This window comes from Leucoraja erinacea, chromosome 50, assembly GCF_028641065.1.
Source record: "Leucoraja erinacea ecotype New England chromosome 50, Leri_hhj_1, whole genome shotgun sequence".
Lineage (NCBI taxonomy): Eukaryota > Metazoa > Chordata > Chondrichthyes > Rajiformes > Rajidae > Leucoraja > Leucoraja erinaceus.
This window is the reverse complement of record NC_073426.1, coordinates 268,497-290,981: the sequence shown is the minus strand read 5'-3', so window position 1 is coordinate 290,981 and position 22,485 is coordinate 268,497. Positions and strand designations below refer to the sequence as shown.

Genomic DNA, 22,485 nt, shown 5'->3' with positions numbered 1-22,485 from the left:
GTTTAGGTCAAGAACCTGCATCAGCATAGGATGCTCATTTTTGCTTCACAGATGCTGCTTTCCTTTGAACTGACTTCCTTTGGCAGCTTATTTTTTCATTTTATTCCAACATATGTAGTTTCTTGAAGATAGACACAAAACGCTGAAGTAACTCAGCAGGACCGGCAGCATCTCTGGAGAGAAGAAATGGGTGCCGTTTCGGGTCGAGACCCTTCAATTTCTTGTCCTGTCCCATTGACTGCAGGTACACCCACTGCTGCTGGTCTGTGATTCCCCACACCCACTGCTGCTGGTCTGTGATCCCCCACACCCACTGCTGCTGGTCTGTGATTCCCCACACCCACTGCTGCTGGTCTGTGATCCCCCACACCCACTGCTGCTGGTCTGTGATTCCCCACACCCACTGCTGCTGCTGGTCTGTGATTCCCCACACCCACTGCTGCTGCTGGTCTGTGATTCCCCACACCCACTGCTGCTGCTGGTCTGTGATCCCCCACATCCACTGCTGCTGCTGGTCTGTGATTCCCCCACACCCACTGCTGCTGCTGGTCTGTGATTCCCCCACACCCACTGCTGCTGCTGCTGGTCTGTGATTCCCCACACCCACTGCTGCTGCTGGTCTGTGATTCCCCACCCCCACATCCACTGCTGCTGCTGGTCTGTGATTCCCCACACCCACTGCTGCTGCTGGTCTGTGATTCCCCACACCCACTGCTGCTGCTGGTCTGTGATTCCCCACACCCACTGCTGCTGCTCTGTGTGATCCCCACACCCACTGCTGCTCTGTGATTCCCCACACCCACTGCTGCTGCTGGTCTGTGACTGCTGCTGCTGGTCTGTGATTCCCCACACCCACTGCTGCTGCTGGTCTGTGATTCCCCACACCCACTGCTGCTGCTGGTCTGTGATTCCCCACACCCACCACTGCTGCTGGTCTGTGATTCCCCACACCCACTGCTGCTGCTGGTCTGTGATTCCCCACAGATCACTGCTGCTGCTGGTCTGTGATTCCCCACACCCACTGCTGCTGCTGGTGTGTGATTCCCCACACCCACTGCTGCTGGTCTGTATTTCGCCCGCACGTCATTGCTGCTGGGTCTGTGATTCCCCACACCACTGCTGCTGCTGGTCTGTGATTCCCCCACCCACTGCCTGCTGGTCTGTGATTCCCCCACCCACTGCTGCTGCTGGTCTGTGATTCCCCACACCCCCTTGGCTGGTCTGAGATTCCCCACACCACCCATTGCTGCTGCTGGTCTGTGATTCCCCACCCACTGGCTGCTGCTGGTCTGTGATTCCCCACACCCATTGGCTGCTGGTCTGTGATTCCCCACACACCACTGCCTGGTCTGTGATTCCCCCACCCACTGCTGCTGCTGGTCTGTGATTCCCCCACCCACTGCTGCTGCTGGTCTGTGATTCCCCACACCCACTGCTGCTGCTGGTCGGTGATTCCCCACCCACTGGCCTGGAGAGGGCGCCACCTGCTGTGGCTGGTCTGGATTGGGCACTGGGCTGGTCTGGATTCCCCACACCCGGCTGCTGCTGTCTGTGATGCCCCACCGCTCGGGCCGTGGTCTGAGATTTCCTGAGGGACTGCTGCTGGTCTGTAATTCCCCACACCCACTGCTGCTGCTGGTCTGTGATTCCCCACACCCACTGCTGCTGGTCTGTGATTCCCCACACCCACTGCTGCTCCAGTTGACCACCTCCTCTTGCCCAAAGATCCTTGCCCGCTGTCTACCCACTCCCATTGGCTGGTGGTTCACCACTCCCATTGGCTTATTTCGCCGCGCACGTCCATTGGTCGCGGGTTGGACGCCACCTATTGGCCATGGAGAGGGCGCCACCTATTGGCCAGGGAGACGGCGCCACCCATTGGCCAGGGAGACGGCGCCACCCATTGGCCAGGGAGACGGCGCCACCCATTGGCCAGGGAGAGGGCGCCACCCATTGGCCATGGAGAGGGCGCCACCCATTGGCCATGGAGAGGGCGCCACCCATTGGCCAGGGAGAGGGCGCCACCCATTGGCCAGGGAGAGGGCGCCACCTAGTGGCTAGGAGGAGTGGGCGCTGGGGATGGCGGTGGTAGTGGCGGCGGCCGAGCTGCTGCTCCGCTCCGGGCCGTTGGAGATCTTCCTGAGGGACCGGGGTTGGCACCGGGTACAGGCCGAGCTGCGGCAGAGCAGCCTGCGCCTCAGCGGCGAGGGGCCGCCACCCGAAGCTAATGCCTGGGACGGGCTGTCCAACGGATCCCCGCGGGCGCGGAGTCCGAGCCCCAGCCCGGTGCACATGAGCCCGGCGAGGCCCGGGATCCACGGCGGCAGCCCCGGGACACTGATCCATGGAGGCAGCCCAGGGACAGTGATCCATGGGGACAGCCCGGGCCCCGGGACGGGGGACAGCCCGGGCCCTGGGCCGGCGGCGCTGCCGGACCGGGTGCGCACGGTGCGGGTGCTGAAGCAGGAGGCCGGCGGGCTGGGCATCAGTATCAAGGGCGGCCGCGAGAACCGCATGCCTATCGTCATCTCCAAGATCTTCCGCGGCCTGGCGGCCGACCACACTGGCGCTCTCTTCGTGGGCGACGCCATCCTGGCGGTGAACGGAGCCGGGCTGCAGGACGCCACCCACGACCAGGCCGTCCAGGCCCTGAAGAAGGCCGGCAAGGAGGTGACCCTCGAGGGTGAGCGGAGCCTGGCGATGAAGGTGTCTAGTGTTCCAGGGGAGAGAGCGGGAAGGAGCGCCGGGCTGTACCCCCGGGGAGGGGGAGGGAGGGGGTGGGAGAGCCGTGGGAGGCACGCCCCCTCCCACCACACCCCACACACACCCGCAAGGGCAGGAGAGAATGAGGGGACTGGAATATTTTTTAATTGAGATGAGTGGATTTTTAACCAGAAATTAGGAAATCGGAACATAGCAACTAAACCCCCTTTTGTTTTTGTTATAAAAAAAGATTTGAAAACATTACGTGGAAACGAGTTTTGGTCAAAGAGAACCAGAGTCGTTTCTGAGCTATCAATTCGAATGATCTATTCCCCAGGGTGTTAATTGGTGGCTGATATTCTGGTTTTCCAAATTTCTGTTAATGGTAGGATTGTTATTGTCGATTGTATCTCTGGTCTAAGCAGATTTCCCTGGTTGTCGAGTCAAGAACTAAGCAAAGACAGTAAAAACTGTAGTAACTCAGTGGGTCAGACAGTATCTCTGGAGAAAAGGAATCGGTTTCGGGTCAAGACCCTTCTTCAGACTCCTTGTCCTTTTCTCCAGAGATGCTCTCTGACCCGCTGAGTTGCTCTAACTATTTGAGTCAGTCTTTGGTTTAAAGAAGCATTTACAGTTCCTCCCTACACTGAAACTAGGCATTACGATTTTAGAATTAGCATTATTGTTTAGGATTGCTCATGGGAGGTTATTGAATCTTTTGAGATTTGCTGCATTCTAGGGCTGTGGAAGTCTGTTTAATTTTGGGATATTAAGGGAAATGGTTAATACAGGAAGGTAGTGTTGAGATGGAAGATGAGCCATGTTGAGGAATGGCAGTAGTAGATTACGAGTAGTAGTAGAGGGAAAAGGGGCTTTATTCAGGCAAATAGGAATGACATAAATTGGCAATGTGGCGTGAAAGAAGTGTGCTGAAAGGGATAGTTTCTGTACTGTACAACTCAATGATTCTGTGAAGTTAAATACGGTATTAAATGTTAAGGAAATATTTGTAAAGTGGGGAAAAAACAACCAGCCTGAGGATTGAGAGTGCTCAAATTCACTGCTCAAGATTGCAGCATTGGCAGTCACTTGTCTCAATCAGTTTTCCCCAATAGTTCTCTGTGAGGCTCGTTACTTGCATAGATTGAAGGCTGTGAGAGTCAGATGCTTAAACTGTAGGGGAGGGGGGAATCTGATGAGACAGTGTTGGTACAGCAATGAATGTTGGAGTGGGCTCCAGGGATCTCCTTACCTGCTCTTGTTTCTTATTCTGTGTTTTCATCGGGATTATTCTGTTGGGAACAGCTGGGGCAATGTCCAGACCTTTTATTTCTTAGCCAAGGCCAGTATGTTACCCCAAATACTGCATGTTCCCCATTTGTTCAATAACATTTATTGAAGGGCTCCAGCAACTGATTTGTCCTCGTATATTATACTGGTTATCGTCTCAAAAATTTCCACAGATCGGTTAAATGTGAACTAATAATTTCCTTCTTGACATATTCCAGCCCATGGTTCAGGCTGATGGGCCTGTAGTTGTCAGGAGTGGGGGTCCATTTGATGTCTCTGGTAAACATCAGGGCTTTTGTAGATGACAATTAATGTATCCATCTGGTGTATAAAATCATGAGGGGAATTCTCACAGAGGTTGTTGGGTGTATGGAACATGCTACAAGTGGCGGTAGTGAGGCAGGTACTATAAACAACATTGAAAAGGGATTTGGACAAGTACATGGATAGGAATGGTATAGAGGGATATGGACCAAATACGGGCAGGTGGGACTAGCGTAGATGGGGTATCTTGGTTAGCATGGGCCAGTTTTGCTGAAGCTGTTTATCTGCTGTATGATTATCTCCATAGCTGCTTCTTAATGCTGCTCATTGAGCCCTGGCAATATATTTGCTTTCAAACCCATTACTTTCTTCGACACATTTTTTAACAATGCTATTTCCTTTGAGCAGCTGTTCTGTGATATTCCCTGAAAGTGTTCCAGGGTCTTGTGAATTCCAACCTAGTTTATGGTCTTTGACGGCCCACATTGACTTTAGCTTTGACAGTATCTCATCAACCATTGCATATCGCTGTTCCTTCACCATTGATGGATGAAAATCCTGAAACTCTGTCCCTAACAAACTCTCAAGGACTACAATGGTTCATGAAGGCAGCTCTCCACCACCCTCTCAAGGCGACTGGAATGGGCAATTAAATGCTGGCTCGGCCTGCGATGCCCACATCCCTTGGGTGAATGAAAGATCTTCTAACTGACTAAACATACCTCCTGCATTCACCTCCCGTTGACTCAACTCTGTCGGTTATTTGTCGTGTTGTCCGGCACTGAAAGCTGAGCTTCATCCTGCGCATTCCCAACGTGTTTTATTGAAGATTTCAGTGTTTAAATCTCCCATGCAGCTGAAGTGCATTTCTTGCATGTGACAGCTCTATGGTTAGTTGCAGTGTAGTCTTCTCGATTCCACCTTCCCCAGCCAAGGATGAGGATTGAATTTAACGGGAAATAGATTCTAAAATAAAAGGAGAGACAAGGTTCTGAATGGTAGGCTGCTCTGGAAGGTTAGATCGCATGGGATCCAAGGAGAGATAGGTGAATGGATAGCAAATTGGCTCCATGGAAGGAGGCTGAGGGTGATGGTGGAAAGTTGCTTCTCAGACTGGAGGTCTGTGACTAGTGGTGTGCCTCAGGGTTCGATGCTGGGCCCGTTACGGTTTGTCATCTATATCAATGATTTTGTGACTTGCTTGTGAGAGGACCTCAGTGACTACGCTTCAGGGCTCTGAGCGACCGAGTCACTCCTGTGAGTCAGCAGCGTTTCCACAGGAATTGGGGGAGTAGCTGTATGGGGCGCTCGGTTTTTAGCTCCTGCATGCTGGTGTTTGTAGACATTTCATCATAGAATAAAAAGGAGTAAGAGATCCAATTAGAGTAAAACCAAATGCGGACTGGAACTACCAGTTTTGTTTGGGCTATTGTCACGTGTACCGAGGTACAGTGAAAATCTCTTGTTTGCGTGCTTTGCAATCAAAGAAAAGACAATACACATAAAATCAAACCATCCACACTGCACAGATAAAGGATGAAGTCCGATTAAAGATACTTCAAAGGTCTCCAGTGAGGTAGATGGGATGTCAGGCCTGCACTCTAACTGATCAGTTGCCTGATAATAGCAGGGAAGAAACTGTCCCTAAATCTGGAAGCATGCGTTTTTAAACTTTTCTACTTCTTGCCCAAGGGGAGAAGAGAAAGTGACCGGGGTGCGACTCGTCCTTGATTATGCTGATGACTTTGCCAATATAGTGTGAAATGTAGATGGAGTCAATGGAAGGGAGGTTGGTTTGTGCAATGGTCTGGGCACGTCCACACTCTCTGCAATTTCGTGGATGGAGTTGTTCCCAAACCCGGCTGTGATGTATCCTGATAAAATGATGTCTAGGACCCATCTGTAGAGGAAGGTTGTTGGTGATGTTACTTGATGGTGAGCTGGGACAAGCCTGTTTCCACTAAAACAAGGCAGGGCTACCAAACCAAGACCAGGGTCGAAAGAGGAGGCACAAACAACTATCTTCTGTCATGAAGGTACACACAGAATGCTGGAGTAACTCAGCAGGAAGGGCAGCATTTCTGGAGAGATGGAATGCATTACATTTCAGACCCTTCTTCACACTGATCTTCTGTCACTTGCTGATATGCGAATACTGCAGGAAACCTGGGAGAAAAATAGAGAATTGAATAAAATGAAAGAATGAAGGTCATGAGGGAGAGAGGACATGTTGGAGCGACACAGCCATGTGTACGTGGGGGATTGTGCGTGAAGTTCTTGTTGGTGATAGCAGCAATGCGTTCACTAAAGCCAGGGCAATACTGGTGTAGTTAAGGAAGAAACATTGGATGGGATAAGGATAAGAACAGAGGACATATGAAAAGGATTAGTTTCTTTGAAATTGGAGAGTTTCTAGATTAAGTATTATCAAGCTGTTATTTATAAGAAGGGAAAAGAGGAAATTAAAGTGGCTTTGACGTCATTTTTGATCAGCGCTGGTTGCAGAAGTGATTCCATCTGCCAGGTCAAAGATTGGCTAAGATTTAGGAAACAGCAAAGAATGACTAATAAGTTGGTAAGGAAGTAAAAATGAAAACACGAGGGGATGCTAGCCAGAAATTGAGTGCAGTGTGGGGGGGGGGGGGGGGGGGGGGGCAGCTGTTAGACTGCTACCATCAGGTTGGGCAGCCTCAACGTGTACCTATTCGCGATTTAATGAGTGATAGGCGTCTGGACTAAAACATAATATCCAAGTGGTCTTGACAGTGTGGATGTGGGAAGATGTTTGTTCTTGTGGGAGAATCTAGAAGTCAGGTTTATTTAAAAAATAAGACTTATGTGCTGTTCCCACTTAGGCGACTGTCAAGTTGGCGGCAGTCATGTGAAAAACCGGCAATTGGAACGGCGACTCAGAGTGACAGAGAGACGCACACACACACACACACACACACGACAACACACGACAACACACGACAGCGCTCCCCCCGCTTGCCCTGTCTATTAAGACGGCTAAAACACAGTATTTGGTAGGTCCTTTAAAAAGGGGGGGAGAAGGAGTGGAGCCAAGTTTTAAGAAGCCAGAGAAACACGGCTGTGAAGCTTGGCGGACATTTAACGCATCCTTGGTTCAAAAACTACTGCTTACCTTTTTCCCCCCCAATGAGCCAATGAAATTCACCGGTCAGCACCGGCTACAACCTAAGCGAATCTTCGACCTTCTGGCGACTCATTAGGACCTCCTAGCGACCCACCTACGGCTCGAGAATTCTCGCTGCTCTCCATGGCGGCTTCATTCTAGGCGCCATGTTGAAAAATTCACAGCGACCATAATGAGGCCGCGACTAGTTCCCAGAATGTGGGAACTCCTCACGACCGTGAAGGCGACTCCACGGCAAACATGTGGTGACCGCATAGTCTCCTGCAGTTGCCTAAGTGGGACAGGCACATAAAGAGTTAAGGTTTAATTATCATATATACTAACAACAGATCAATGAAATTCTTGCCTGCAGTTGCCTAACAGACCAGTAACATAATACACATATATAAATGTATCGTAAACAAAAATTCAATAAATGAATAACCACAATACTAGTGCAGAATAAAAGCCTCGAGTACCTCATTGCAACAAAAGTCCATACTTCATCGGTTACTGTTGTGTTCTAGATCCCTGATGGTTTCCAGGCTCCTATACCAGCTACCCAATGGTAGGAGTGAGATGAGCACGTGGCCAGAGTGGTATGGGTCCCTGCTGGTTGCCTTATTCAGCTGGATGGTGTCCACCATTCTCTGTCATCTCCTTCGTTCCTGGGCGTTCCAGTTGCTGAATCAAACCGTGGTGCAACCAGTCATTATGTTCTCTACCGTACACCTGTAGGTGTTCAAGAGAGTATTTGTGGACATATTGAGCCTTCTCAATCTTCTGGGAAAGTAGGGATGTTGTTGGAATTTCTTTGATTGCATAAAAGTGCTGGAAACAGGACAGATCGTCAGACATATGCAAACCCAGGAATTTGAAGTGACTGTACACAAAAATGCTGGAGAAACTCTTCTTCAGACTGATAGGGGGTGGGGGGGGGGGGGGGGGAAGAAGGAAGGAAAAAGGGAGGAGGAGGAGCCCGAGGGCGGGGCATGGGAGGAGACAGCTTGAAGGTTAAGGAAGGGGAGGAGACAGCAAGGGCTAGCAAAATTGGGAGAATTCAATGTTAATGCCCTCCGGACGCAGGCTACCCAGGCGGAATATGAGGTGCTGTTCCTCCAATTTCCGGTGTTGCTCACTCTGGCAATGGAGGAGATCCAGGACAGAGAGGTCGGATTGAGAATGGGAGGGGGAAGTTGAAGTGCTGAGCCACCGGGAGTTCAGGTAGGTTATTGCGGACTGAGCGGAGGTGTTCGGCGAAACGATCGCCCAACCTTCGCTTAGTCTCCCCGATGTAAATCAGCTGGCATCTAGAGCAGCGGATGCAGTAGATGAGGTTGGAGGAGATACAGGTGAACCTTTGTCGCACCTGGAACGACTGCTTGGGTCCTTGAATGGAGTCGAGGGGGGAGGTAAAGGGACAGGTGTTGCATTTCTTGCGGTTGCAACGGAAAGTGCCCGGGGAGGAGGTGGTACGGGATGGAAGGGAAGAATTGACAAGGGAGTTGCGGAGGGAGCGGTCTTTGCGGAAGGCAGACATAGGGGGAGATGGGAAGATGTGGCGAGTGGTGGGTCACGTTGGAGGTTGTGAAAATGGCAGAGGATGATATGTTGCATTTACCGGCTGGTGGGGTGAAAGGTGAGGACTAGGGGGACTCTGCCCTTGTTGTGAGTGCGGGGATGGGGAGAGAGAGCAGTGTTGCGAGGTATGGAAGAGACCTTGGTGCGAGCCTCATCTATGGTGGCGGAGGGGAATCCCCGTTCCCTGAAGAGCGAGGACATTTCCGATGCCCTGGTGTGGAACGTCTCATTCTGGGAACAGATGCGGCGTAGGCGGAGGAATTGGGAGAAGGGGATGGAGTCTTTACAGGGGGCAGGGTGGGAAGACGTGTAGTCCAGATAGCCATGTGAGTCAGTGGGTTTGTTGTGTATGTCGGTCAGAAGTCTATCCCCTGCGATGGAGATGGTGAGGTCAAGGAATGGTAGGGAAGTGTCGGAAATGGTCCAGGTGTATTGGAGTGCCGGATGGAAGTTGGTGGTGACAATTTGAAGTGACTGTCTTTTTAAACAGACTAGGCATCACTTTGCTGAGAGTTGAGTCATTGGAACTGTTTTCCTTAAAGGATGCTGGCAGCAGTCTTTGAATATCTTGAAGGCCGAGGCTGACAGAACCTCGATGTGGAAGGGTCTGGTATGGGGATGGGGGTTAATGTTACTGGAGATTGTGGACTTGAGGTAATGACCAACTGTAAGAAGGGACAGAGCCGGCTGTACTTTGTGAGAAGGCTCCACTCATTCAACGTCTGCAGTGGTGGTAGCCAGTGCTATCTTCTACGGTGTTGTGTGCTGAAGTAGCAGCACTAAGGCCGCGGATGCCAACAGAATCAACAAACTCGTCAGGAACGCTGGCTCCGTCCTGGGAGCGGAGCTGGATTAATTGGAGGTGGTCTTGGAGGGGAGGATGCTCCTCAAACTGTGGAGCATCTTGGACAATACAGCTCACCCCCTCCATGACACACTGGTCAACCTGAGAAGCACCTTCAGCATCAGACTGGTTCCACCAAGAAGCAGCACAGAACACCACAGGAGATCCTTTTTCCCTGTAGCTATCAAACTGTACAACTCCTCCCCCTTCTGTCATGGGATAAACTGAATCTCTTTCCAACTCCCACCCACCTCCCCAATCTTTGCACATTCTCAATCCTGGACTTTCCTCTCATCATTTTAATTTCATGTTTCATGTATCTTGTTGTGTTTTGTGACTGTTGGCCGACCAATTCCACTCCTGGGATAAATAAAGTTCTATCGTATCATATAGCTCTTGGTGGTTCAACTGATTTGAGGGGAAGTTTCTCACTAATTTGTTTGTTTTAGACACTGTTGGTGATGATTAAAAAAGAGGAAAGCTGAGTAATTCCAGGCTGCTTGTTTTACTTCAGTGATGGACAAATTATTGCTGTCTAATCTGAGTAATGGCCGTGTCTGTCCAACAGTGATTTTTTTCTGCGGTGACATAGATTTCCACAAGATGAACCCACATGATATGCCGGTGAAAAATGATCTGTCGTGAATATCTTTTGATGCTGAGATCTGCATTTTTCTTGGGTTTGTTTTGAAGAAGAGGAATAGAGGGCAGCACGAAGGGGAGCAGTAATGTATGCATGCATGAGTGTGGGGAGGGTGTTGAGGCCAGGACCCTGACCCTGGGACATAAAGAGTGTTCAGTGTGGGGGAGAGCTGTCAGGTGTGGGGAAACATGAACCCTTTCTTTGTTGGTGTACAGAAACAACTTGTAGCAGCTTCAGTGTGTTTATTGTCCCAAATTGTGTCTCACTGACAATAGTTGATAGTAGTGAACAAGTTCTGAGAGTAGAGGAGAAAAGGCAGGGATTGTGGGAATGCATTCTAGCCCATGGGCCGGGCAGCTATTGTGTGTGGCAGATTGGTTACACTTTCCCAGTGCAGTGTGTGAAGTCATTGCTTGCCTACGGCAGGGTCATGTACTGTGTTGAGTAAGGAAAATTACAAACTGAAACATTATTTCAGTCTGATTCAATGAAATGTAATGGGAGCTCTGGAGTATACAGGAGTGTCAGTGTAAGCATCTAATAGAAATAGATGTTAGTCAAGTCAAGGGTGTTTTATTGTCATACGAGACTAAGTGGAACCGGCGGGTCCCAGCTTCACACGGGAGGGTGGTCCTCCAACGCAATATTCCACCTCTCCACCAATTCTCTCTCTCACACACACACACACACACACACACACACACACACACACACACACACACACACACACACACACACACACACACACACACACACACACACACACCTCCCACACCACACACACCACACACACCTACCCCACCTCACACACACACACATACACACTCACATTCACATATATGACAGTAAACTTTCTTGAACCTACTCACACGGCTGTGCGCGGCCTCCTCACTGTGGGGTTTCCGCAGTCAGCAGCACTACCGCAATCAGCGCGACCTCTGCACTCACCAGAAATTACGCAATCAGCGCGACCTGTCCACTAAGCGGAAGTTGGACCTAATAAAGCATTTATTCCTTCCAAGCACAGTCGGACCTAATAAAGCATTGCAGTTTCAAGCACAGGCAGGGCAGCAGGCCAAACAACTCAAGGCATTTTCATTTCATTTCCAATTAAGCATTGCACTTTCAAGCATAGACAGGGCAGCAGGCCAAACAACTCATGGCATTGTCATTAGGGGCTAACAAATCATTTATTGCAAATACATTGCAGACTCACAGTTCAGTTGATTCACAGCTTAGAATGACAGTCGTGGCCTCACCCTCGCGATCTTGCAGAGTGACTGACTCGCGTCCAGGCATCTGGGGTTTTATAGTCCTGCCTCCCCCAGGAGGGGCGTTACCTTCATCGCGGTGATTGACAGGCGAGAGGACCAATCAGCTGCTCAAGGTTTTTTAAACATTCATAACTTTTTTATTTTTCATCGATGGGAAAAATCCTACGGGGTAGCGTTTTTTTCTAAAATCAATATACAGCGCAGGCAGGAAGTGATCAAGATGACACTTTAAATTATATAGATGGTCCTAAATGGAACAATGAAATTCTTACTTGCAGCAGCGCAACAGATATGTAAAACCCATAATGAACACCAACAAAAAACTTTCAGTATATAACAACAAAAAAATAAATAAATTGTACTAGTGCAATGTCAAAAATAATGTCCCCAATTCTATATCGTTTGGAGCCTATTTTGAGGTTGTAGTGTTTAATAGCCTGATAGCTGTAGGGTAGAAGTTGCTCCTAAACCTGGACGTTATAGTTTTTGGGCTTCTATACCTTCTTCCCAATGAGTGTATGGCCAGGATGGTGTGGGTCTCTGATGCTGGCTATATTTTGAGGCAACAACTCTTGAAGATCTCTTCGATGGTGAAGAGGTCAGTACCCATGATGGACTGGGAAATGTCCAACACTTTTTACAACCATCCTTGTTCCTGGACATTCCAGTTGCCGAACCAGGGCCGCGATGCAACCAGTCAATATGCTTTCTACTATACGCCTGCAGAAGTTCAAGAGAGTTATCGGTGGGATACCAAATCTTGGTACTTACCAGGATTGAGAACAAAATAGTTTGTCTTTGAAACATGTTAATTGTCCTTCCTTGACGTGTCATTTTTTCCTTCCAGTTACTTACATCCAGGAAGTGACGCAGTACTTTAAAAAGCCCTCGTTGATTGCAGATCTTGCATGGGACAGTCTGATGCCTCAGTCTCCATATCTGGGAGGTGATTCCTCTGGTTCTCCAAACCACAGTGCCAAAGACAGCAAGATTTTTCCGTTGAAGATGTGCTACGTCACAAGGAATCTGAGCATGTCTGACCCAGAGAACAGGTTAAGTTTCACCTTTGTAAATAATCAAAGATGGTCAAAGATTGAACCAGATTCCGTTATGTATCTGCGCTTGGGGGTTTGGGTTTCATAAATAAAGGCACAGAGCACACCTCAAGCAAATCACCAGAGCCCTTTTTAAGATGCTGTCTGGGCCACAGCTGGAATATGTAGCCAGTCTGTCCAGCTCACAGGGCAAGATGCAAAGGCCTGCAGTGGTGACATGGAATGATGAAAGGCTTCAGTTTCGTGGGCATGCTCTGTTCTCCGTGGCACAGACCTCAGGGTAGACACAAAAAGCTGGAGTAACTCAGCGAGACAGGCATGTCTGGAGAGAATGAATGGGTGACGTTTCGGGTCGAGACCCTTCTTCAGTCTGAAGACACAGATCCGAAACATTACCCATTCCTTCCCTCCAGAGATGCTGCCTATCCCACTGAGTTACTCTCGCTTTTTCTGTCTATGGTTTTAAACAACATCTGCATTTCCTTCTTACACAGACCTCAGGGTATCTGGAGAGCTATTTAAAATCATGCTGATCTACAGACAGTGTATAGAGATATAGACACAACCCAGAATTGTCACTGATACACTACGCCTGTTGCAACACACAGAGACAACACATGGCCCTGACTGGCAACATGGCGCTCATTTCCACACCCTTCATGTCATTGTGACTGTCTCCTGCAACAGCCCCAGTGACTCTCACTACCTGCTGCACTATTGCCGGAGCCTTGGCTCTTGCATTGGGGTTAGCTGCAGCAACTGAGTGCAGGTGTGGGTGCGTGGATCTCACTGGTCACCTGGCTGCATCCCGTCACCGATATCCCTTGCGCTTGGCTACATGCCGTCCAACTGGAGGTTCACCGGCTCCGGTGTCTGTGTCTGCTGCTGATTCTCTGCTCTCTGTTGCTCCCGTAGGTTATTTGAACTTCGCTCCCCTGACGGCAGGCATGCGATCGTGCTGCGGGGCAGAGATGTTGCTACAGCGCATGCCTGGTTCATGGCGATCCATGGCAGCATCGCAGCTCTCACCCCGCAGGTACTGGTGGAGTTGCGTGAGGTCTTGGGCCCAAGCTGCAGGGCCGTCCAGCACCTGGGCTGGCTGGCAGAGCAGGTAGAGTTACTGGTGTCCGTGGTGCAGGTAGAGTTCCCGACGCATGCTCCGCATCTCAAAGTTTGGTTGTACTCTCCCGCCACTCTGTTCTTGCTGCGCTGTAACCTGACCAAGGAACAGCACATCCTCTCCGCTGACAGTTGTGTGAGTGGTTGATGATTCGGGGGAGGCCACCTCTGCCTCCATTGGCCACTGGACCTGCACGAGCTTGTAGTGGCTGATGCAGATTTAATAAACACACTGGGCACACGAGGACACTGAATACACACAATTTATTTTCCGCCATTCCTTTACATCCCAGCAACATGTCTGACCCGGAGGCTCAGCACTTCAACTCCCCCTCCCATTCCCAATCCGACCTCTCTGCCCTGGGTCTCCTCCATTGCCAGAGTGAGCGACACCGGAAATTGGAGGAACCTCGTATTCCGCCAGGGTTGCTTGCGTCCGGATGGCATGAACGTTGCATTCTCCCAATTTTGCTAGCTCGAGCTGTCTCCTCCCACCCTCCCATCCCCCCGCCCTGGGGCTCCTCTTCCTCCCTTTTTCCTTCCTTCTCCCCCCCACCCTCCCATCAGTCTGAAGAAGGGTTTCGGCCCGAAACGTCGCCTATTTTCTTCGCTCCATAGATGCTGCTGCACCCGCTGCGTTTCTCCAGCATTTTTGTGTGCCTTCGATCTTCCAGCATCTGCAGTTCCTTCTTGAACAACATGTCTGACCTTTCTGACTCATAGTAACACTTACATACAACGTCAGTGACCATCACAGTGGCAGCTGCCCGTCTGACTCTGCGTGAGGTTGAGTGGCTGGTGGTCCTATGGCAGGGGATGTGCTGGAGTCGGGGGGTTGTCCCGGTTGGGGATGCCCAGGGTGGGTGAGGTGGGAGGTTTGTGCTGTTCGTGGGCTGCCCTGTGGATGTCTGTGCAATGCTGTCATCTCTCTTGTGCTTGGGCCCTAGTTGAAGATGGAAGGTGGCAAACAGGAATGGAAACCGGTGGTGGCCATCCTGACAGATAAAGATCTGTTGCTTTACAAAGCCGTTCCCTGGAACCGGGACCTGTGGGCGTCTCCCTGCCAAATCCACCCGCTGCTGGCAACCAGGTACGCAGGGATTGGGTGTGTCCTTTCCTCTTCCAGTGCTGCTCCTCTGCCCCCCCCCCCCTCACCCCCCCCCCCCCCCCCCCCCCCGCCGTGCCAAACGGGAGTAAAGCAGAATGAAAGGCACCTCCTGATTCAGGTGGGATCAGAGAGAGGTTCATTCCCTCCTTGCGTGGGCTTACGTTGCTTATTTGAAATGAGGAACGATGTTAAAATAAATCTTTGGGGGCTGATGGATGCTCATATTGAGCTGTTTCTGTGATGTATATGGAATGAACAGCCAGAGGAATCTGGAATTACAAAGTTTAAAAAAACATTTTGACAATGAATAGTGGATAGGAAAGGTTTAGAGCAATATAAAACAAGTAGGACTCACCCAGATAGACATCTTGGTCAGCCTGGACGAGTTGGGCCGAAGGGCCTGTTTCTGTGTTGTATAACTGACTCTGATTAGACACAAAGTGCTGGAGTAACTCAGTGGGGCAGGCAGCATCTCTGGAGAGATGGAATGGGTAACGTTTTGGGTTGGAACCCTTCTTGAAGAGTCTCAAGAAGGGTCTCAACCTGAAACGTCACCCATTTCTTCTATTCAAGGATGCTGCCTGTCCCGTTGAGTTCTCCAGCATTTTGTGTCTATCTTTGGTGTAAACTAACATCTGCAGTTCCTTCCTTCCCATTTGTATTACCAACTCCATGGCCCTCTGTATTTGCCCACACAATTCCCCCCCCTATCCCTGTGCCAGAGGTGGTGCAAGCTGAAATGATACATGCATTTAAGAGACTTTTAGATAGGCACCAAGGAATGGAGGGATATGGATCACGTGTAGGCAGAGGAGATGAGCTTGTGAACAGTACAGACATTGTGGGCCAAAGGTCGCGTTCCTGTGCTGTACTGTTCCATATTCTATTGGGATCTTTATCAGTGTGGTTTTATGTTGTTACTCATAGCTGGAGGGGAAAGAGCAGAGTGCGTTGTCAGGGAGAAGGTGAAAGTGCGGGATCTCTCGGTGATCAGAGATATTTGGACTGGTTGCTAACATCAGTGTTGTCCACTGTGTGTCCAGCTGGAGTGAGTGCTGAGTAAGGTGAAGCACAATCACCTGATTTGGTTGGGTATTAACATGAAACGACCATGTTGGGATGGAATTCTCTGACTCTTCCTCCTCTCACCCATCACCCAGATTGGTTCACTCGGGGTCTGCACGCAGCTCCCCATCTATCAGCTCGGAGCTGATGTTTGCCACCAGGACAGGCTCGCGACAAGGCATTGAGACGCACGTGTTCCGCGTGGAGACGCACCGGGAACTGTCGACATGGACGCGGATGCTCGTCCGAGGCTGTCACGGGGCTTCCGAGCTGATAAAGGAGGTGACCCTGGGTACGTGTGCTCAGCACATCTCTTGTCAGCGTTGTGTGTGTTCTGTATCGGATGGTAGATGGAGGAAGTATGCTGTAAAGCAGGGAAACAGGCCCTTCGGCCCACTCCGTCCATGCTGAATAGGTTAGCATCCAGAGCTCGTCACATTTGGCCCATATTCCTTTAAACCCTTCCTATCCATATATATGTCCAAATGTATTTTAAGTCTTAATTGTATTATCTTCTATATCTTCCTCTGGCAGCTTGTTCCAGATACTGACCACCCTCTGGAAAAAGTTGTCCCTGAGCTCCCTCTTAAATCTCTCCCCTCTCGCATAAACCTATCATAGAATCCTCCTAGATTATGTGAACGTTTTCATCAGCATCTTGTGATAGGAGCGCGGTCAAGTATTGAGGCCATTCAGCCTCTTTGCTGTGCTATCTGGTGATAATGTGGCTAATCTATGAGCTCATTCGGAGAGGAATGTGGAAGGAAGAACTGCAGGCAACAGAGGCAGTGGAAGACCGCCCTTCTCTAGTGTCATCCAAAAATAGGCAAAGGATTCAACTGTAGGAGGCCGGTCCTGACATCTGTTTGCTACCTCACAGTATCTCTTCATTGATAAGATGATCCTAAAGTAACAAATCAACATGTGGAAGCAGGTGAGTGGGACTGAATGTTAATTCCTGCTCCGGTTTTCTGTGTGTTTTTATGTATTGAGTTGTTTCTGTACCCTGGGCTAGATGCTGTCAACTTTTACTGACACAGTGAAACGATGAGTGAACCCTCTAACTCTAATTACAGAATCTTTTAATTTTCCCCAGGATGTACTTGGAACGGGCGGGATGTCAAGCTGACCATCAACTACGAGAGTGGTTTTGTGATGTCCCAGGGCGGCGCCATGTCAGATTCGCCCAACATCCTACTGCAGTATCCGTTCGAGAGGCTGAAGTCGTCTGCTGACGATGGCATCCGGATGCTCTACCTGGACTTTGAGGGGCCGGAGGGAGAGCTGGTGTGTACAGGCTCTGCAGAATCTGATTTGTGACCTAATTTGTGCAAATTGTGTGACTACAGGCTCCAGATTAGCCTCAGTCACACAGATGGAAACAGGCCCCTCAGCCCAACACGTCCATGCCAACCAAGATGCCGTTTCAGTCATTTCCATGCCACCTGTGTTTGGCCCATATCCCCCTCTACCTTTCTTATCCATGGACCTGTCAAAATGTATTTTTAAATATTGTTACTGTATCTACCACAACTACCTCTTACAGTTCATTCCATATATAGCCACCACCTTCCGTGTAGAAATAAATTGTCCCTTGGGTTCCTATTAAATCATGCCCCTCTTATTTTAAACCACTATCTTCTGGTTTTTGATTCCTCTACCTTGCGTAAAAGACCGTGTGCATTCATCCTATCTATTCTCATGAATTTATATATCTCTATAAGATCACTGCTCATCCTCCTGCACTCCTAGCCTGCCTAATCTCGCCTTAGAACTCAGGCCTGGCAGCATCCTCATAAATCTTCTCTACACTCGTTCCAGCATCTGTATTGATATCCCTTGAGAATGTCTGATCACTAAAACGCCACAGTCCTCTTGCCTGAGGCTTCCAGAACGCTACCTCTTGCTTTGAAACTCTGATCCCTGATTCTAGAAGCTCCACATGGAATCATCTTCCCTGTATCGACATGTTCACAGTGATTTTTGAGGCCAAACCCACCCACAGCCCATGATGATGCTGAAAGCTTCTAAATCGTTCTCGGGTGCTGGGAGGGGATTAGGAGTTTGTGTTGAAAGATTGAAGGTGATACTGGACCTGGTTGATGTATATTGAGTCATTTTTTAAATTTTTTTTTATATTTCTCTCTCCAGGCCCTGGACTTGCACTCTTGCCCAAAGCCTGCAGTCTTTGTAGTTCATTCATTCCTCTCGGCTAAAGTGACACGGATGGGGCTCGTTGTTTGAATGTTTGCCTGGTGGGACGTCTGGATCATCAACTCAACCAAAGCTGGTGTGTCTCGGGGAACTGCAGGAGTGACGATGCTGCTGGTGAACGACCAAGTAGTGGATGGGAGACATCGCAAGGCTGACTCGTGTCGATGTGACTGACTCTTGCCAAATGTGCCTTTCAATACTGAATAACTCAATTCTTAGAATTGCACATTAAGCTTATTGATGTAACTAACGACAGTTGCTTTAACTTTGGAGTACGTAGTTTTGTAACTTTTCAATGATCTTAACTCTAAGCTAGCTGGTCTGGTGTAACCCTGCACCTTGTGCAATACATTTCAATCAGGGGGGCACGGTATTATCATCTTTGAACACGCCTGTCGTGGAACCAGGGGCTTTGTGATGTGGCATGGGGCTCTTTGTGGTCACAGCAGGATGTCGTGTAAATCCCCAGGCTTTGATATGTGTGGCTTGATTCTGGAGCAGCCTGTCCCTGTAGGTAGTGTTTGGCGTTGCCAGCACAGATCGTCAGTGGTTGGTGGTGCCAGGACGGCTCGGTCTGGGCATGGATGCCAATGTTTGGGCAATGCTTGATATGGAGTTGTGGGGGTGAGAGGACAGTTTCCTCCCCCTGCCTGGTGGTCACCTACATGAAGGATGTGATTAAACTGGAGAGGGTGCAGAAGAGATTCACCAGGTTGTTGCCGGGGCTGGAGTGCTTGAGCTAGAAGAAGAGACTGGATAGGCCCCGGAATGGAGGAGGTGATCGATAGGCTATAACATGATGGGCAAGGTAGATGATCACACTTTTCCACGGGATCTGGGAATCTAAAACTAGAGGGGGTAGGTTTAAGTTGAGAGGGGGAAGATAAGACGACCTGAGCGACGCCTTTTCCCCACACGGTAGGTATGTGGAATGAGCTGCCAGAGGAGGCTGTGGAGGTAGGTATAACTATGCTTCGAGGAGATTGGGACATATATATGGGTAGGCAAATGGGACTAGCCAAGGTAGATATTTGGTGAACATGTGCAAGTTGGGCAGAAATGTCTGTTTCCGTGCTGCACGACTATGTGGAATCCACTCCTTCACTGTTTACTGTGACACAGTCATAGCGCAATGGTGGAGAGTATTTATAGTTAATGGTGTGACAGGGCAGCATCTGCTTTAAACAAGGCTCCGTGCAGTGGCTGTGGGCCTTTGGATGGAGAGCACTGTATGTGTTGATCTCTGTGGAATCTGACAGTAGCCTCGGACTCGGTGCTCCCTCCGACAGAGAGGGACACCTGGCTTTGTGCTTTGCAAGTGTTGGGTGGAATTCCTATCTCACTGACACACTGCCCAGTCACGTGCTCGAGGAGTGGCGGCCTGCTGACTTGCAACGGAGTTTGATTGTGTTCTATTGTCTTCCTCCAAGGCCTCCTGTGTCTTATTCCTGAATGTTTATGGCTCAGTGTTACATGTGGGTAAGCTCTTGTATTAGATAGATCTAAAACCGACTCTGTGAGAGTTGGGGAAGAGGACTGCGTCTTATGATTTCTCTTTCATTATTTACGCTGAAACCCTGGAGTGACCCTCTCCCAGTCTAGTGTCTGTTTCGCTGCCTGATTAACACTACACCCACTGCACTTTATGCACAGAGCCTGGCCTGCTGCTGTGCTTGAACGTCTGGCACCGAGCAGTTAGACTACCGGTCAGCAAATCATTAGTCTCGTAACTCACCTCACTGTCTCGTGGTTCACCTCTGCCTCGCCTTATTGACTGTCAGTGGGATTGTGAGTGGACAAGGATGAACATGGCTTCAAGGGGAGATGAATGGGTGAGAACGTCAAGGGTGAAGTCACCCACTGAGATACCAAACACGGTGATCGTTAAAGGGACCCAGGTTTCCGTGTACAAAAGTCAGTCAAAGCAACATGATACCTGCAGAGAAATGGTTCAATCCTGACACATGGTGCTGTCTGTGCGGAGTTTGCACATCCTCCAGATGCTCAAGTTTCCTCCCACATTTCAACAACATGCGGCTGCTGTAAAATTCCCCTTGTGTAGGTGAGTGGTAGATATTAGATAGGAACATATGGACCAGGGAGGAGGAGTCTGACCCAGTTAGTCTGCTCCCCCATTTGCCTTTTCGCCATGACCACCAACCATGGTTTGGTCACCCTTGACTTTCCTATTGACCATTAGGGCCTTGAACATATTGCGACTCATTCTGAGATCTCTAGAGAATTACATTTCTCTCCATATGAACAATGTGCTACCTTTCTGGGTTTTTCACCATTCCTTGTCCACTCTTGGCTTTTACACTGCTTCAAAGGCTCTACACAACTTTCCCACCATTGTACAGTTAGTACATTATATTCCTTCATCTAAATTATTGACTTTAAGTGTTAACACCAATGTGCCAATATAAAGATGATATAATTACCCTGACCCATTTGTGTTAGTTAGATTATCCATTCTAATACATTGGCCCTACCACCATCAACTCTTGCCTTATGCCGCATTCTTCTGCAGTAGCTTATTGAATGCTTTAAAATACTTAGTGTTCCATGGTAACCATCGACCTTCTGGTCCTTGGATACCATCCAGGCCTTGCTCATCTGCCACACAACTCAAGGCTGATGATGCAAGAGAGTAGTTGTGAGAGGGCCCTTTGCTCTGGGTCTGAGTGTGTTGTTTAGTGTGGATTAGCCGGTAGGTGCAGATGGTGAATGTGAACACTCTCCGTAAGCTGGTGGACATAACTGACAACGATGGCACCTGATGGTTATATTTGTACAGAACTTATCACGCAACATAAATGCCCCAGGAAAATTCCTGTCACTGACGAGTGCCTTGGAGAAAGCTGTTCTGTCACTGTAGGCACAAGAACAGCATCCACTTCCAGTCACCTTCGTGTTTGATTAAAGTGTAACTGAGCTCCTGTGAATCGGGAGACATTTCTAATTGCCAAAAATTCTATTTTTTTAACTGTCTTGTGCTTGAATCCTGTATTGTGATACCAAAGTTAAAATGGTGGGACATTCAGAGTTTTCTGGGGTTCCCCCTTCCCCCTTCCCCCTTCCCCCCCCCCCCCCCTTGCATCTGTAACTGAGACAAAAGATTGTATCTGCACTGGACCCCAGTGCTACCTCTTTGTATATCACATGTATAGAAATAAATTATCCATTTTACCTTCTGTTGATTTTTTACCTTTTTTTAACCATTTTCTGGTATTTGTTGTGGAAAAAAGGCTCGCTGAGATGCATTATATTTGGGCTCGGGTGCTGCAGGATGAATGTGACGATATGACATGACGTGACGAGCCTCGTGAGCATGTGGCCAGGAATGTAGAAGTGAGGAGAGAAATCCTGGGCAGAGAGTGTCTTTCATAGTCAAACAGCACAGAAATAGGCCCAACTCATTCAAGATGACTATGCTAGTTCATATACCTGCTCCTAATCTCTCAATCTCCTGTAATCTGTACACTTGTCCAAGCATCTGTGAAACGTTATGATTATACCCATTTCTAAACTGGGTGGCAGTGTGGGCTGCGATGAGGCTGCCGGGTGACTTGGACAGGTTAGGTAAGTAGGCAGATGCATTATAATGTGGATAAATGTGAGGTTATCCACTTTGGTGGCAAGAACAGGAAGGCAGATTATTATCTGAATGGTGTATGATTAGGAAAAGGGGACATGCAACGAGACCTGGGTGTGCTTGTAGATAGATAGATAGATAGATAGATAGATAGATCCTTTATTGTCATTCAGACCTTTCGGTCTGAACGAAATTATGTTGTATATCAGTTACAGAATTTTTTTTCTTGTCTTTATTGGTTTGCCCAAACCATAATTTGTCACAAACCAAACAATGATATAACATGACCCATTACATTTTTTTCATCTGTGTCAATATTTTCTGATTGACTATATTTTAGCCTGGAATCATCTGCTACTGAATGTTCAGATATTTTGTTACCCGACTCAGCTACAAATGTGTTGCTTGGATCTGTTGAGTCATCCAGATACAATTTTGCATTCTGATGCTTTTTTTCCCCCCATCTTCTTTGGTAGATAAAATATCTTCTGGTACTGGACATGGCGCTGTGGGGGGCGGCGGCTCCGGGCCGGACGCGGCGCTGTGGGGGGCGGCGCTGTACTGGGGCCGGGCCGGACGCGGCGCTGTACTGGG

At 49.1% G+C, this 22,485-nt stretch overlaps 1 protein-coding gene across 1 annotated transcript; it reads left to right on the top strand.

The window, feature by feature from the left end:
* Positions 1-1,916: 1,916 nt before the first annotated feature.
* On the top strand, positions 1,917-21,484 carry sntb2 (syntrophin, beta 2). The gene is made up of 7 exons (XM_055664936.1): positions 1,917-2,683; positions 12,583-12,787; positions 13,706-13,901; positions 14,857-14,999; positions 16,178-16,374; positions 17,179-17,369; positions 18,234-21,484. The coding sequence occupies exons 1-7, from the start codon at positions 2,080-2,082 to the stop codon at positions 18,324-18,326; spliced, it is 1,629 nt and encodes a 542-aa protein (XP_055520911.1). The 5' UTR covers positions 1,917-2,079; the 3' UTR covers positions 18,327-21,484.
* The last annotated feature ends 1,001 nt before the right edge of the window (positions 21,485-22,485 follow it).

Coding starts and splice junctions, on each gene's coding strand:
- sntb2 (XM_055664936.1), top strand. CDS start 2,080: ATGGCGGTGGTAGTGGCGGCGGCCGAGCTGCTGCTCCGCTCCGGGCCG. Junction 16,375..17,178: donor GATAAAGGAGGTGACCCTGG/GTACGTGTGCTC, acceptor AATTTTCCCCAG/GATGTACTTGGAACGGGCGG. Junction 17,370..18,233: donor AGGGGCCGGAGGGAGAGCTG/GTGTGTACAGGC, acceptor TTCTCTCTCCAG/GCCCTGGACTTGCACTCTTG.